The 13,826-nt window shown below is 51.9% G+C and overlaps 2 protein-coding genes across 5 annotated transcripts in view; one reads left to right on the top strand and one right to left on the bottom strand.

Moving 5' to 3' along the window:
• The window catches only part of PCCA (propionyl-CoA carboxylase subunit alpha), a 456,600-nt gene extending 450,993 nt beyond the window's left edge, over window positions 1-5,607 (top strand). Inside the window, exons 23-24 of the mRNA XM_023218016.2 lie at window positions 2,900-2,977; window positions 5,275-5,607. Of these exons, the coding sequence (XP_023073784.1) occupies window positions 2,900-2,977; window positions 5,275-5,343 (147 nt within the window). The 3' untranslated portion in view covers window positions 5,344-5,607. The remainder of the gene's footprint in view (window positions 1-2,899; window positions 2,978-5,274) is intronic.
• A 1,098-nt stretch (window positions 5,608-6,705) lies between these two features.
• Window positions 6,706-13,826, bottom strand: part of GGACT (gamma-glutamylamine cyclotransferase) — a 54,115-nt gene continuing 46,994 nt past the window's right edge. For all 4 annotated transcript variants that reach the window (XM_023218020.2, XM_023218017.2, XM_023218019.2 and 1 more), the window contains one exon: window positions 6,706-7,748. In XM_023218020.2, coding sequence (XP_023073788.2) covers window positions 7,277-7,738 — 462 coding nt within the window. In that variant the 5' untranslated portion in view covers window positions 7,739-7,748 and the 3' untranslated portion in view covers window positions 6,706-7,276. The remainder of the gene's footprint in view (window positions 7,749-13,826) is intronic.

Genomic DNA, 13,826 nt, shown 5'->3' with positions numbered 1-13,826 from the left:
GTGGGCGGATCACTTGAGGTCAGGAGTTTGAGACCAGCCTGGCCAAAGTGGTGATACTCTATCTGTACTAAAACTACAAAAATTAGCTGGGTGTGGTGGCGCATGCCTATAATCCCAGCTACTCAGGAGGCTGAGGCAGGAGAATCGCTTGAACCTGGGAAGTGGAGGTTGCAATGAGCTGAGATCATGCCGCTGCACTCCAGCATGGGCAACAGACCGAGATTCTGTCTCTAAAACAGATGATAGATTAGATAGAGCTAAATAATCTAAGTAGACTAGTAGGCACCATGAGAGGAGCTAGGGAGGGAAACCGGAGTGAAAGGTGGATGGAGCAGGGAGGATCTAATTCTATGATTCAGTGCTGTGCTTGGATGGGGCAGAAGGTGGGATCGCTTCAGTGGGGACACGCTTTCTCTGAAGTCCTTCGAATTGAATTGCCGGACTCGCACAGTCAGATGGAGGGACTGTTTGAATTTCAGGCCTCCCCACTTCTCCTGATTGTCTCAGGCTAAATCCGAGGTTTTGTTCTGATGAACAATTGGGGACGCAGCACTTGGGGTTAGCTTTGCGTTACCTCTTTGCAAACTGCCCACATTAGAAGCACAGAGCCCGTCAGAAAGATGGGTAGTGGCAGCCGCAGCAGAGCCCCTTAAGCTCCTGTCCACCACCCGCGTGCTCCCAGCCTGGCGCAGCCCAGAGTAGAGCTAGAGCGGGGTCAATTGGCCTTTGCCGCTGGCGTGACCTTTGGAAATCCCCAGGCCGCATTTCTTCTTCATAGTTGCAGTTTAGTTGCTAACTCGCTCACTTGAAGATCCTGTAAAACAGAAGCAGGAGCTGTCTGTCTGCCTGGCCCGCAGATTCTGAGCAATGGGATGGGAGGGGACGAGTGGCAGAAGGGCACACCTGCTGGCAGAGAGGGCAGGGGCTGTGCCACCCATGTGAAGCCAGTGTGCATGGCGGGGGGACGGGGCTCTGGCCAGTCCTGGGCCCTCAGATGCCTGCAGAGGAAGGGCTGGGTGGGTGTGTGGGAGGCCAGCATGCAGTCCCTAGGGAGCTCCTCCACCTGGAGAGAGCACAGTGCCCAGAGCGGGAGGGTGGATTCCTCATTTTTGGATGGCATTTCTACTATGTTCTGTTGAGTCTCGGATCCATTTCCCAGAGAGCCCCCAGTCCTGTTGCCTGAGTGCTCAGTCCTGGGTCAGAGTCGATCGCAGTGAGTCCAGCTTCTAAGAGGACACAGCCAAGCTTCCAGGGTCCCCTGTGTGGAGCTGGCTGGCAGGTGCGCTGCAGTGAACCGGACTTGCTCCTGGCTTCCCTGGTCTCTGCCTGCCTTTGAAGAGAGAAAAAAGGCTCTAAAATGCCGACTGGAGGGAGCGACTGTTCTGACCCCCGTGAGGGGGGCCTCTGCATTGTCTCTGCACTGCCCCTCCTGTCCCCTGCAAACAGCCCTCGAGGCCAGCTCTTCGCTCTCCCTGGAATGCAGATGCCAGGTGAAAATGAATCAAAAAGGGCAGCGCGGGCAGTGCTTCCAGGCCCGGCTCCTCAGCGCGGTGTCTCTCCTCCATGCCAGCGCCAAAGCCTTGGCATCGTCTCTCCCTACATTTCTGTGCCAGGAAAAAGCAGCCCACCACCTGAACAGCAGAGGAAAAGAGTACATCGGGCTCAGGCGCTCCAGAGTGCCAGCAAGACAGCTTGCGCCACATGGGCCCAGAGGGGAACTGGAGATCATCTGGGGATTTCAGGAAAGAACGTTCTCTAGGCGCTTCTGCGGCATTGGACGAATATGGCCACAGTGGTGTGAAGGGCCAGGAGCTCCATGCCAGGACACCTACCCATACCACATAGCCATTGCCCTAGGAACTTGGACTTGCCCGTTTCAAAGACTGGGAGGCCCTTTTTCACAAAAGCAGAAGAAAAACCTGGCAGGCTCAGGGTGCTGTGACCCATCTAGGCAGAGCGGAGTGAGTCCACAGCATGGCTTTCAGCTGCAGCTAACTCCTGCAGGGAAGCCTCGGGCTTAACCCCAGTGGGCTTACACCCAGCTCAGCCTGGCTTCCCCACAGAATGAAAGGCAAGCTCTGAACGCAGTCTGAGCAAGGGCCCGTGGGCGCTCCCAGTGTCCGAGCGTGGAGTGCGTATAGCTCTGGAAGTCATTCCCGTGTCGGGAGGGGCTTTCCGGAAGCTGCCTTGTGCCTCGTTGTGGGTACTCACTGTGTCTTGCAGGGGATGGGACCAGTGGTCCTCATGGCGCCAGGCCTGAGCTGTTCCCAGCTCCCCGGAACTAGACAGAAATGTGTATATTTGGTGGGGCTTTTTTTTTTCCTTTTTTTGTTTTTTTTGGGTAACAGCTATACTGAGGTGTAATTCACATACAATTTAGCCCTTTAAAATGTACAGTTCAGTGGTTTCAGTCAATTCAGACTTCTGTAGCTGTCACCACAATCAATTTTGGAACATTTTTATCACTCTCAAAAGAAACCCTGTACCCTTCAGCAGTGACTCCCCTTCCCTCTTCAACCCCAGGCAGCCTCGAGTCTGTCTGTCGAGATTTGCCTATTCTGGACATTTCAGGTAAGTGGAAAACATTCCCATTTCCCAGCACCTCTGTTAGTGGCAGAGCCACACTCAGAGATCCCCAGGGTAGGCCCCACAGCCAGGGTCCCCAGTTCTCCAGGGCCAGGGATTTTTTTTTCCAACAAGGACTTTATGAGAGAGAGAATGGTGTTTCTTTACTGTTCCTAAAGATGAGCTTGGAATAGGAAACTAATTAGAGATGTTGCTGCTGTTCATAGGCACATATTTTGGGGCATTTGACAAAGAATTTCTTAATGGCTTCATTCCTAAGCGTTATTGCCAAATTAGAATGCTTTTAAAACTTTTGCCCTTTTTTTGTGTCCAGGTAGCAGAAGGTCAAGAAATTTGTGTGATTGAAGCCATGAAAATGCAGAATAGTATGACAGCTGGGAAAACTGGCACGGTAAGTCCCCAAGTCCCCATCAGCCCAGGCTGGCCTTGGGATGGAGGAACACCCACCTTTGAATCACGGGTGGTCGCTTCTACAGAGGACATTAGGATTGGGAGCTTTTGCCATTCTGCCCTGATGCGTCCCTGCCTCGCGGAGAGCGTGCCTTCCACAACAGTCTGTGCATTATGTTCGGGTAGTCAGAGAACAGTTGTTCTTCACCTTAATGTCTTTCAAATTAAGGGGTCTTTAATTTTTAATGTTTACATCTGTCTTGGAGGCAGTTAGTTATCTGAGGCTTAGGTGACACAGCAGGAAACGGTTTTACAGATTGCAAAAATTAATGTAACTCTTCAAGACAATTTCTCTACAAAGAGAACAATTCAGTTGCAGATCAAGAGGAGCCGAAACCCCATGTACATGTGGGACTTAATTATTTAGGGAGAAAAAAAGAATATCTATTAGTACTGAAATTCATTAATAGTGAAACTCGTTTATTTTTTTTTGGTTGAAGAAAACAGAAAAGTCCTTTATAAGCAATAACTTCATTATTCTTCCTGTGACTAAAAAGACTAAAAAAGATGCCATTAGTGGGTAAATGATCCCTTTCTGAGGGCCGTTTCGGTTTGGAAGTGTCTGCATGGTGACGCACGATTGGAAGCGCAAGGCTGGCCGTGTTTTGCATGTGGCCATGCCTTGGGGACATCAGGAGCAGAGCGATCCATCAGTTCCTAACCAGGTTTGCATCAGAGAGACACAACCTCTGTCTCATGCTCTGTCACTGCAGAAGGCAGTGACACGGATTGTCGGAGAAGGGGCGGCGGGGATGTCATGCCTGGTCCCGGCTGGGAGAACAGAGGCCCAGGTGGATGCCAGGGGCTCCTGAGCCCAGCCAGCCGGTCTGGAGGGGTGTGGACAGCTGCCCCATGTTGGTGGGGTATGGAGAGTAGAATGGCATGATTTGGTGTTTTAAGGAATTCTTTCTAAATTACTTTTTTAAAAAAGTGAACAAGAACACGTTGGTTTCTGTTCGTGTAAAAATTTGTATCCGTTCTTTGGGATTGAACATTTGTGCTGCCCTAGCGTCATGACATCCATCCGTGATGAGAACTTGGCCTAGTTGTGGGGGACCGAGAACGTGTGTCTGCCTCATGCCAAGGGCCCTGTGCTGCGGGTCTGAGGTGCTAATGCAGAAATGAACTTGGCCTCAGTTCCGTGAAGGGGTGTGGCGCCACGCGTTAGTGGGTTTCCTGTCCTCGTGGCCTGGGTCTCCCTCGGCCCTCCTGGTTGGAGCCTTCTTGTGCATTCTGTTCACCTCTCCCCATCCCCAGGCCTCTCAGTTCCAACCCAGCCAGGAAGAGCAGAAGTGGCCCGAAGCCCCTGTGCAAAGTAGCAGGCCCTGGTTCCTACCTGCGAGGCCACTTTTCCTCCCAGAGAAAAAGTTCACAAAGGAAAGGGATTCTCTACTCTGGTCATCGCAGCATCACTAACACTGCGTCCTCTAGTAGGGCTGCTAAGTGGAGGCAGGAGCATCGTGGAAAGCAGCCTCTTCAGTCCAAGTAGCGTCTGCAGTGGCCGATTAGTTCTAATCCATCGTTCATTTTCAGGCCCAAACAAGAGCCTCCAAGAAGTCAAATGACTGTCTCTTCCCCACCTCAACCCCCTCCTTGCTAATTTTAAGTCAGAATACAAATTTGGGAAAGCAAAACTTGATAAAGATTGACCGAAACCGGTAGGACAAAAAGGCACAGTTCCACACACCGATGGTGCCGGAAAGGACGACCGCACAGCCCCACCTGCCAAGGACTCCATTTCCCTTCAGAAGGGAGGTGCTGCCCAGGCTACGGAGGTCCTCCTCTTAGCAGTTGATCTGACTGTTGTGTGTTTTGTTCCTTTTTTTCTTTTACACTAAATGTGCCATTAATTCTCAGAGAACATTTCCACAATCTAAAACCACAGAGAGGGAGGCTGGGGGTTAGAACTCACCGGGCAGTGAAAAGCCTGCCTAGACCTGAGGGTGCCCAGCGCGAGGAGCCAGAGTGCACAAGTGCCCCGGAGAGCAGCCCTCAGACCAGCCACTGTGAGGGTGCCGAGGACAGAGGAGACGGGAGACGGGAGGGGTGAGCCACAGCCACCATGGCGCCTCCCTGTTCACCAGGGTCCCTTAGCTGGGCTCCAGTGGGGTGGCGTGTGCCTGTGCTGCTGGGCCTGCAGGACTGTGCATTTCTAGAAATGGATTAGGAGCCTGCTGCCTCCTGGTTCTGGTTACTAATTCTTACTCTCCCCTCCTCCTGCATTTTTTAAAATTCAAGGTGAAATCTGTGCACTGTCAAGCTGGAGACACAGTTGGAGAAGGGGATCTGCTCGTGGAGCTGGAATGAAGGGTTTATATCCTTTCAGTCATCACCCAATTTAATTAGCCATTTGTGTGATGCTTTCACACACAATTGATTCAAGCATTTTACAGGAGCACCCCTGTGCAGCTACGTTTACGTCGTCATTTATTCCAGAGTCAAGTCCAATATTCTGCCAAAAAATCACCAATGGAAATTTTCACTGATATAAATACTTGTACATATGATTTGTACTTCTGTGAGATTTCCTAGTATCAAAATTAAATCAATCAAACCGAGCATTTGTCTAAATATTAGTTTGCCCTTTCTTTGAAGACAGTGTACACATAGGCAACAGCCTCTGCCAGTAGACTACCAGCATTTCTTTGTGATCCTTTTAAAAGATTGACATAAATGTCAGTTATTTGCCTTGCTTTATTAAATTAGCACTTGCCAGTTTTTCATCTGATTGCCTTACTTCTTCTGGAAGTGAGGCCCTCACTCCTGGAGCTGATTTTCCTAACTTCCTAAGGACCAGAGACTGCAAATGCAGATTTTGGCGATCCTTTTCCTGCTGTGTCTCTATGTGGGTGTAGTGTTGATGGCTGACCCCCTGGAGGTCACCTTGAAGCTTCCATGTTGGCCGAGGGTGCTGTCTGCACTATTTTGAGGATGAGCATGCTGCCTGGTCCCTTCCCCATTGCACAAGCCAGGGCAGTTGCAGGGAGCTTGGGCTGCGTCACCCACCCCGTCAAGCACAGGGCTGCCACGAACTCATCAGCTGAGACCCCTCCTAGCCTTTTTGTGTTTTTTTGTGAAGCAAGTTTCCAATTAAGCAAAAGAAGCTAAAAATAATGATCATGTTTTTGTGCCAGATGCAGTTAGCAATCACAGTCTACCATTAAGTTGAAGAGTAAGTGAGCTCTCCCAACAGAGAAGGGGTTACTAAGGATCACAGCAGCTGCATTTTCATTTCGTTCTGATATTCTTGGAATACATTTCAGACTTTGCTGGGAAGCAGAAGCAAAGAGCCGTGCATCGAGTTGAATCGATGCTGACAATTATCAGATGGAGGTGGGTAGTAATTGGTACTTCGTGCCTTGCTAAAATTATTTTAAGTGCTGTTTGTATTTGGGAGCTAAGCTTCTGTCAGGCCTGAAGAACAAATTACTAATGCGTTGGCTCTTCTCTGAAAGGACCACCCCAAAATGCTCTCCCTTCAGGGGGCAGGGACCAGGCCTGGCTGCTGAGATCTGGGCTGAGATAAACTTGCACTTGAAGTCTGGGCGCTCAGCTGTGTCTACCGGCAAGTGGGTGTTCATTATTTTGCTAGATCAGAATGTAGAGAACCTTCTACCAAATAAGTATACCAAAGAAGTGGGGGTCAACCACAGTGCCAACACTTTTATATTTGATTTCCCAAAACATCACCTTCAAATTTAAATAATCTGTAATATCTGCTGTGAAGCTTGATCTGAAAATGATGAAGAATGGTGCTGTATGCACTCTGATACACAGCATGCTTACCCTGTGGACCTTCTTTACAAATTCTACCCAGCTGTGTAAAATCAGCTTTCTCAGGGGCTACAGGCCAGAATCAGTATAATAGGGCTGCTAAAATCTAGCTGCAACACCAAGTCTTTGCATTGATCCTAAATATTGAGCTCAAAGCTGAGCAAACAGCAAAAAACACAAGGAGGAAGAAGAGCAGAAGAATTAGGGATAACACGAGTTCTTTAAATGTCATTGAGGGGTATTAAAATTCTGAATTTTTCTTACCAGGTAGAAAGACGGGAGGGAACTAGCTTGCTATTTGTGTGTCAACATTACTTGTAAAATCAGCTGCCACTGAAAGATTGGTTCCTTTTCCCGCTGATTCGTTGGAAAAGGCCCTGTTCTGCTTCCGCCTTCACCCAGCATGGGCTGGGTACATCTTGGAGCCCCAGGGCTCTCAGGCATAGGCCCACCCTGCCTGCCCCCCTTATCTGTTCTCCCGGGGGTTGTAGCGCAGCCCGTGCGGCCCCTCGGAGTCGTAGCTGTCGTGGTGCGGGAGCTGGGCCCACTCCAGGGGGAAGGTGGCCCTGCTGTACACGAAGCACTGCACCGTGGTGGGCACCGGTGGCTCCTCCGCGCCCGGGGCCCCCTCCTCCAGCAGTTGTACCCGCAACGCCGTGCGCTGGTACAGGGCCGGGCAACTCTCGAAGTCGTCCAGGAAGCGCAGCATCTGCTCATCTACCGCGTAGACCTCACCCTCCACGCGGCGCCCCGAACCAGGCAGGTGCAGCAGCCACGGGATGTTGTGCTCCCCGGCGATCACCAGCGGGTAGGGGTCCAGCGTGCGGCCGCGCGCCCGAAAGGCTGCGGAGCCGTGGGCGCTGTCCCGCAGGACCCTATGGTTGGGCTGACCCCGCTTCAAGGTGCCGTACAGGAAGACGAGGGCCATCTGGGCAGAGCTGCGGGGAGAGGGGAAGCCACATGTCAGCACCTGGGGCCCCGGCTCCCGCCCGGAGAGCCTGCACCGGGGCCGCTCCCCTCTGCCGGTCACAGCGCGTACCACTGGAATGCGCCTGGCTGTGCTCAGATAAGGCGTTCCTTTCCGACGCAGATGAGAATGGCCTACAGTGTTCACACATCATGAGATATTTTGACTTTTGGCCATTTAAACACGTCAAAGCCATTCCTAGCTTGTGGGCTGTTCACAAACGGGCAACAAGTCGGCTCTAACCTGCGGACATGGTGTCGTTTGCCAATCCCTAGGCTAGAGAAAGGGGCACACATTGGCGACTTCCTTGATGTGTCTGTAGCAGACAGGACACCTGCGTTCTAGGCAGGAGGACCACGCCCTCAGCCTCCCAGCGCCACCTGGATGGACTGATGCTCCTCAGCCTTGCAGCGGCAACCCTGCCTCGCCTGCACAGGCCACCCTTCTCCCAGGAACACAGTCTTGACCTGCTGACTGCGGCAGCCTCCCCAACTCCCTGAGGGCACCAGCCTCCACCCCTCCCAACTCCTACCCCCATCGTAGCAGCTCAAGGCCAGAAGACGCCCTGTCCAGGTCCTAGCACGGCCCTCCCAGACACACCCTGTCCAGGTGAGCAGCTACCCCTGTTCTTGAGCCCAGCACAGCCCCTACCTCACTGTTCTCAGCCCTTGTGCGGTGGGCGCGGAAGTTGCGGAGGTTCCAGGCAAGGCCGCCGCCCTCTAGAGCTGCTGTTCTGGGCAAAGGCACTCCTTTCATTAGGACAGTCTTCAGACCTGGCTCAACAGCCTGCCCGGCTACCTGAGCCCTGCAGAACTGCCATTTTCTTGAGCAATTTTCAGTGTTTCTTAAAGGACTTTGAAAATGGCCAATAACTATTAAAATTAGAAATAAGCCAAAAAAATACGTACACTTTTGTAAGCACCTGTTATCCAGCTGCAGTGAGAACCCAGGTTTCAGCAGAGTTCCCACTCGGGTGCGGGCAGTGTGACCCAGCGGGGCTCCAGCACCCACACCTTCTGCTGTTTCCTTTCCAAGGTCTCAGAGGGCAGTGGTGCTTCACGGGACTCCCCGCAGAGATCTGGGCTCCAGCGTGAAGGTAAATATTTACCACTTGCCTGGGTCTGGGCCACAGACTGTTACATAAGGACAGAAGTGATTTGCGTGAAAGTGTCTCAAACAAAAATGGAAATGAACATTACAGGGGTGGCGGCTGCTCTTCCCGGCCCCTCGTTCCGTTGCCCTGTGTGCCCCTGCCATGAGGTGTCAGCCTGTGTGGCGACTCCTTGAGATGGGCTTTGCAGACGGGATTGCAGGTGCAGGAAAACAAGAAATGCAGCTGTCCAGGTACCAGCAATGGCTCGTGACCCGCCAGAAATGGCCCCGGACACTGGCATTTGCCACCAATTGTGGACAAGTGGACCCTGAAGAAGTCACACTGAACTCATGGGACTTGTTTTCTTCTCAGCAAACAAGAGCTGCTCTGGGGGGCTCTAGGCCTTGTTTTGCTCAAGAGGCATGTCTGCTGCCTCTTGGTTCTGTCACCAGCCTGTGCGACATCAGTGTTCCCCAGATTTCAGGCACATTGCCCTAGGAAAGGTATGGTCGTGGGAGAAACACGAGGCTAGCCAGATATGTGTGCGCTGTGGGCCTGGCCATGTGACAGTCCTAGGACACCCTAGCCAGGGGTGGGGACACAGATTAGACCTGGGGACATGCTGGGATAGGAAAGTTGAGATGAATTAAGGAGAGCCTGGGGTAGGACGGTGCTGAGGGAAGAGAAGAGGCAAGTGCTCAGGCCTGAAATTGCCAGGACTCAGCTGCTGGGGAAACTGAGCAGGGGTGTACGAGAAAATGACAAAAGGCATCGGCTGAGAACAGCGCTGGTGTCTGGAGAGGGCACTGGATGGAAGCGGCTGCCACCCCAAAACACGAGCACCTGGGGGCCATGATGCTCTGGATCCCGTGTGCAGCTGCCTTGGGGACTGAGCAGTTGGAAGGACTCACATCCCTCCCCTCACCTACATCCCAGCAGCCCCCAGCGAGACTCATCAGCATTTCCCTGCCACGTCTCCCACCCTGCTCTCCTCCCCCAATGCCTGCCTGCACCCCTGTCTTCTTTGTTCCCCTGGGGTCTGTCCCCAGTGCACCACCCAGAGGGTCCTTGTTAATCTCCTGCTGCAGACTCAACTCTCCCACCTCAACTCCTGCACCCTCTCCCCCCCCATCCAGGTAACTCCTGCCCCCGCCAGCGCCTGACCTGGAGGGGCAGGAGTAGTAGGCAGGGCCTACTTAGTCTGTTGCATCACTCTGTCTGGTTGTCCTTATAACACACATGTTCTCTAAATCACTGGTCTTGTTTGTTGCTAGAACGTGAAGAGCCAGAAGGGAACTTGGAACCATTCAGTCCAGTGCCTGCAGGTGAGGACGCCGAGTCCCAGGCTGGTGGCGATCTAGGACCAGCCAGCCCGGCAGGGCCGTAGGCACACTGCAGACCAGCTCTCCACAGCCAGTGCCTGTCTGGCGTTCCCTGATCCAGTTTTTCAAAATGGCATGTGTCCATGTCAATAGATCGCTTTCTAAGAAAAATGAAGTTTCTTACCCCTTTCCACTCCCTGGAGGCAACACTTTTAAGACTTTTAACTGTTGTGTTCGGCATTTATCTCCGTATTGTTACTTACACTGCTACTTCTTGATGTCTTAAATCATATCTTGTTTTTCTGCTCAAAAAGTGGGTGAGCATAGTGGTTCTAAAGCACAGACTTTAACTGTCTGACTTTAGGCAGATCATATCACCTCTCTGTGCCTCAGCTTCCTCAACTGTAAACTAAAGTCACAGTAGCAGCCTGCCTAGGAGACTACAGTGGGTTACCAGCACACAGGGTCCTGTGTGGTCTGTTGACATGTAGCGTGTGCTGCTGCTGCCATCACTGTAGAAGCCTGACCTTTGGCTCTGCTACCACATCCCGCCATCCTCCCAACAGACTCATCACAGTTTTGGGCCAGACCCAGATCTATTTTGGCATTAGAACCATGCAAACATGGCTCTCGGATGAGACACAGAGTGTACTTTGATTACATTTCCTTTCTTAAGACAACTTTTTGTTTTTCTTGAAATTCAAAATTGCTTCAAATTTGGTTTTTTGTTTTGCATTTTGCTTAGGTTTCTAGGATTTTAATTTTGAGAGCATGGTCAGAACCTGGGTCCTGACCATCTGCGGGAAGGTCCTCCCTGCCCAGTGCTAGTCTGGGCTCTCTGTTGCTGCCATCCAGGCCACCCTCATTCCTGTCCCATCCTCAGGCTGGGCTGACGGCCGCATTTTGCTCAAGTGTTCTCCCTCCCACTTTTGGTTCATAACGTGGCTGGGTAGAGGATTCTAGAAATCATTTCCCTCAGAACTTTAAAGACATTTCTTCATTGTCTTCTAACTTCCCGAGTTCTTGCAGAAGAGAAGTCAGTGTGCTGTGATCCAGGTCCCGTGTGTGACTCGAGCTCTTCCCTGGAGGCTCTTAGAATTTTCTGATGATGTAGACTCTGTTTTCATTGATTGTGCTGGAATTTCCATCTGAATGCTCCTTATCCTGGATTGCAGGGGCATTTTCTTCCCCCTCTTTCCTCTTTGTTCTCTTTGTGGCTCTCCCAATATTCCCGCGGCGGAGGTCCTGACTTCAGCCTCCAGTGCTCTTATATTTTCTCCTTTCCTCCAGGTCTTTATATTCTGCTTTATCTTGCATTTCTTCTATTAAAACTTTTTTGCCATCATATTTATTTCCTATATATATTTTTTCAACTTGTTCATTCACAGGCTCAATACTTTTTTTTTTTTTTTTACGTTTTCTTCCTTCCCTTCACTGCCTCCATTTCTCCCAACTCCCTCTTTTCTCTGTTTTGGTGTCTGTGTTTCAAGAGATTTTCTTCACATGTGATCTTGGCTGGAAAAGTTGAGCCACTCTTTGGAAGTGAGGTTGAGCTCTGTAAAGTGGCAGGCCTCACACGGGGCTCTGGGGAGAGGTGCTGGGAGCTCTGCAGGCTTTCCCTCAATGCTCGTTTTCAGGGTACCACCTCCCCACCACTCAGCCAGGCTTCCCTCAATGCTCGTTTTCAGGGGGCCACCTCCCCACCACTCACCCAGGCCCACGGCCCCGGCATGGAGGTGTTCTTGTCAAGCTCTCCAGAAAGCAACCCCCTGTCCTCTGCCAGGTGTGAGGGGAGGCGGTGGAGTCTCCTGCACCTTGTGCACACTCCCAGCCTTTGCCTGTCTTGGCCTGTCCTTGCCTCTGTGGCCTGCAGTTCGGTTCTGGACTCCTCCAGCATTGCAGACACTGCTCAGCTGACTGCTTGTCAGCCTCTCACTGTGCAGGAGCTTAAGTTTTGGGTGTCTCCAGGCTAAGTCGGCTGTCACTCACTTCTATTTTCCATCTTCCAGCAGCATGTCGCCCGCTTTCCTCCGCTGTCCTTGTGGGCCGTTTGAGTAGCATTTAGCAGGAAGCTGGACACAGCCTGTCCTCCCTGTCTTCTCTCTTGCTGTACTGCCAGCCCTAGCCCCTTCCTCTTTGAGAGACTTGACGTGAGCCAGAAAGGAAGTGACAAGACAGGCCAGGCGCGGTGGCTCACGCTTGTAATCCCAGCACTTTGGGAGGCTGAGACGGGTGGATCACGAGGTCAGAAGATTGAGACCATCCTGGCTAACACAGTGAAACCCTGTCTCTACTAAAAATACAAAAAAATGAGCCGGGCGGGGTGGCGGGCGCCTGTAGTCCCAGCTACTTGGGAGCCTGAGGCAGGAGAAGGGCGTGAACCCGGCAGGCAGAGCTTGCAGTGAGCCGAGATCACGCCACTGCACTCCAGCCTGGGGGACAGAGCAAGACTCCGTCTCAAAACAAAAAACAAAACAAAAACAAAAGGAGGTGACAAGACAGAAACTGCTTGCTTAGAAGGATGGCGAGGAGGTTTCCTTCAGGTATAGGAGACTCAAGGGTATGTCAGGTCCCTGTGAAGAAGCCAGGTTAGTAGCAATTGGGGCACCAGAGTGAGGGCTGGGTAGGGTGGATGGCTGGTGCTAGCTGAAGGAGCCAGGCAGCGGAGAGGCAGAGAAAGGACTTGCTCTTCCTGCTGCTGAGACTAGAGGAAGGAGAGACGAGGCAGCACTCGCAGGAAAAGGAAAGCCTAACACAGCCATGCAGGGAACAACGCTGCCGTGCAGGGACGCCCTGTGCTAAGCGCTGGGCATGCAGTGAGACTCCATGAAGCCACAGTGGCATTGAGGGGAGACAGAAGACAGACTTGTCAAAGGGCACCTTGTGGGACACAGCTGCACAGCACAGGCGCGCTCCTTCAGTAAGAGGGGGCGGGGCCGTCCACTCGGGCAGGGAGACTGCCGCCAGGCCCAGAACTTGCAAAATGGAAAGAAGTGAGAACAGTGCTATGGAAGAAGCACTGACTTTGGAATAGAGTTGTAAGATGCCAGGACAGAGCAGGTACTCGACATGCAATGGTCATTGTTTTCACTATTCCAGGGATTCAACTGCAGAGGAAGAAAAATATTTCATCCAAGAGTGGACGAGCAGGCTTAGGAGAGAGGTAGGAGGAGAAGAGTGTCTTGGAGGATGGTGTTTCTGAAGAGGGCTAATCCCCAGCAAGGACTTCTGGGACCTTGCTTACAGCACGGCCGAGGTTACCTGGGTGTACTGGGCCCTGCACTAAGTAGCTTGTGTCATCTCAGTTTGTTTAATGCTCTCAACTCTATAAAGTAGGTGGTATTATCTTCATTCAACAGATGAGGAAACTAAGATGAGGGCTCTGGCCCGGAGCTGGTGAGAGGCCACAGCAGGAACTGAACCTGGGCCTGCTGGACTCCAGGAGCCTTTCTGGCTCTGTCACTTGTACTGACCCCAAGGCCCAAGGCAGGTGACCCTGTCAAGTATGGTGTAGGACTCAGGCTCTGCCATGGCAGAGATGGTCTGCAAAGGACCCTACACTTCCCTATGCTTTTTTTCCCTACTTGTTTTAAATTTTATCTGATAAACCAAATCCTTCTCTGTATTTCCTCTT

The sequence above is a fragment of the Piliocolobus tephrosceles genome, chromosome X (assembly GCF_002776525.5).
Source record: "Piliocolobus tephrosceles isolate RC106 chromosome X, ASM277652v3, whole genome shotgun sequence".
NCBI lineage: Eukaryota > Metazoa > Chordata > Mammalia > Primates > Cercopithecidae > Piliocolobus > Piliocolobus tephrosceles.
The sequence above is the reverse complement of the archived record's forward strand: the minus strand, read 5'-3'. Positions and strand labels throughout refer to the sequence as shown.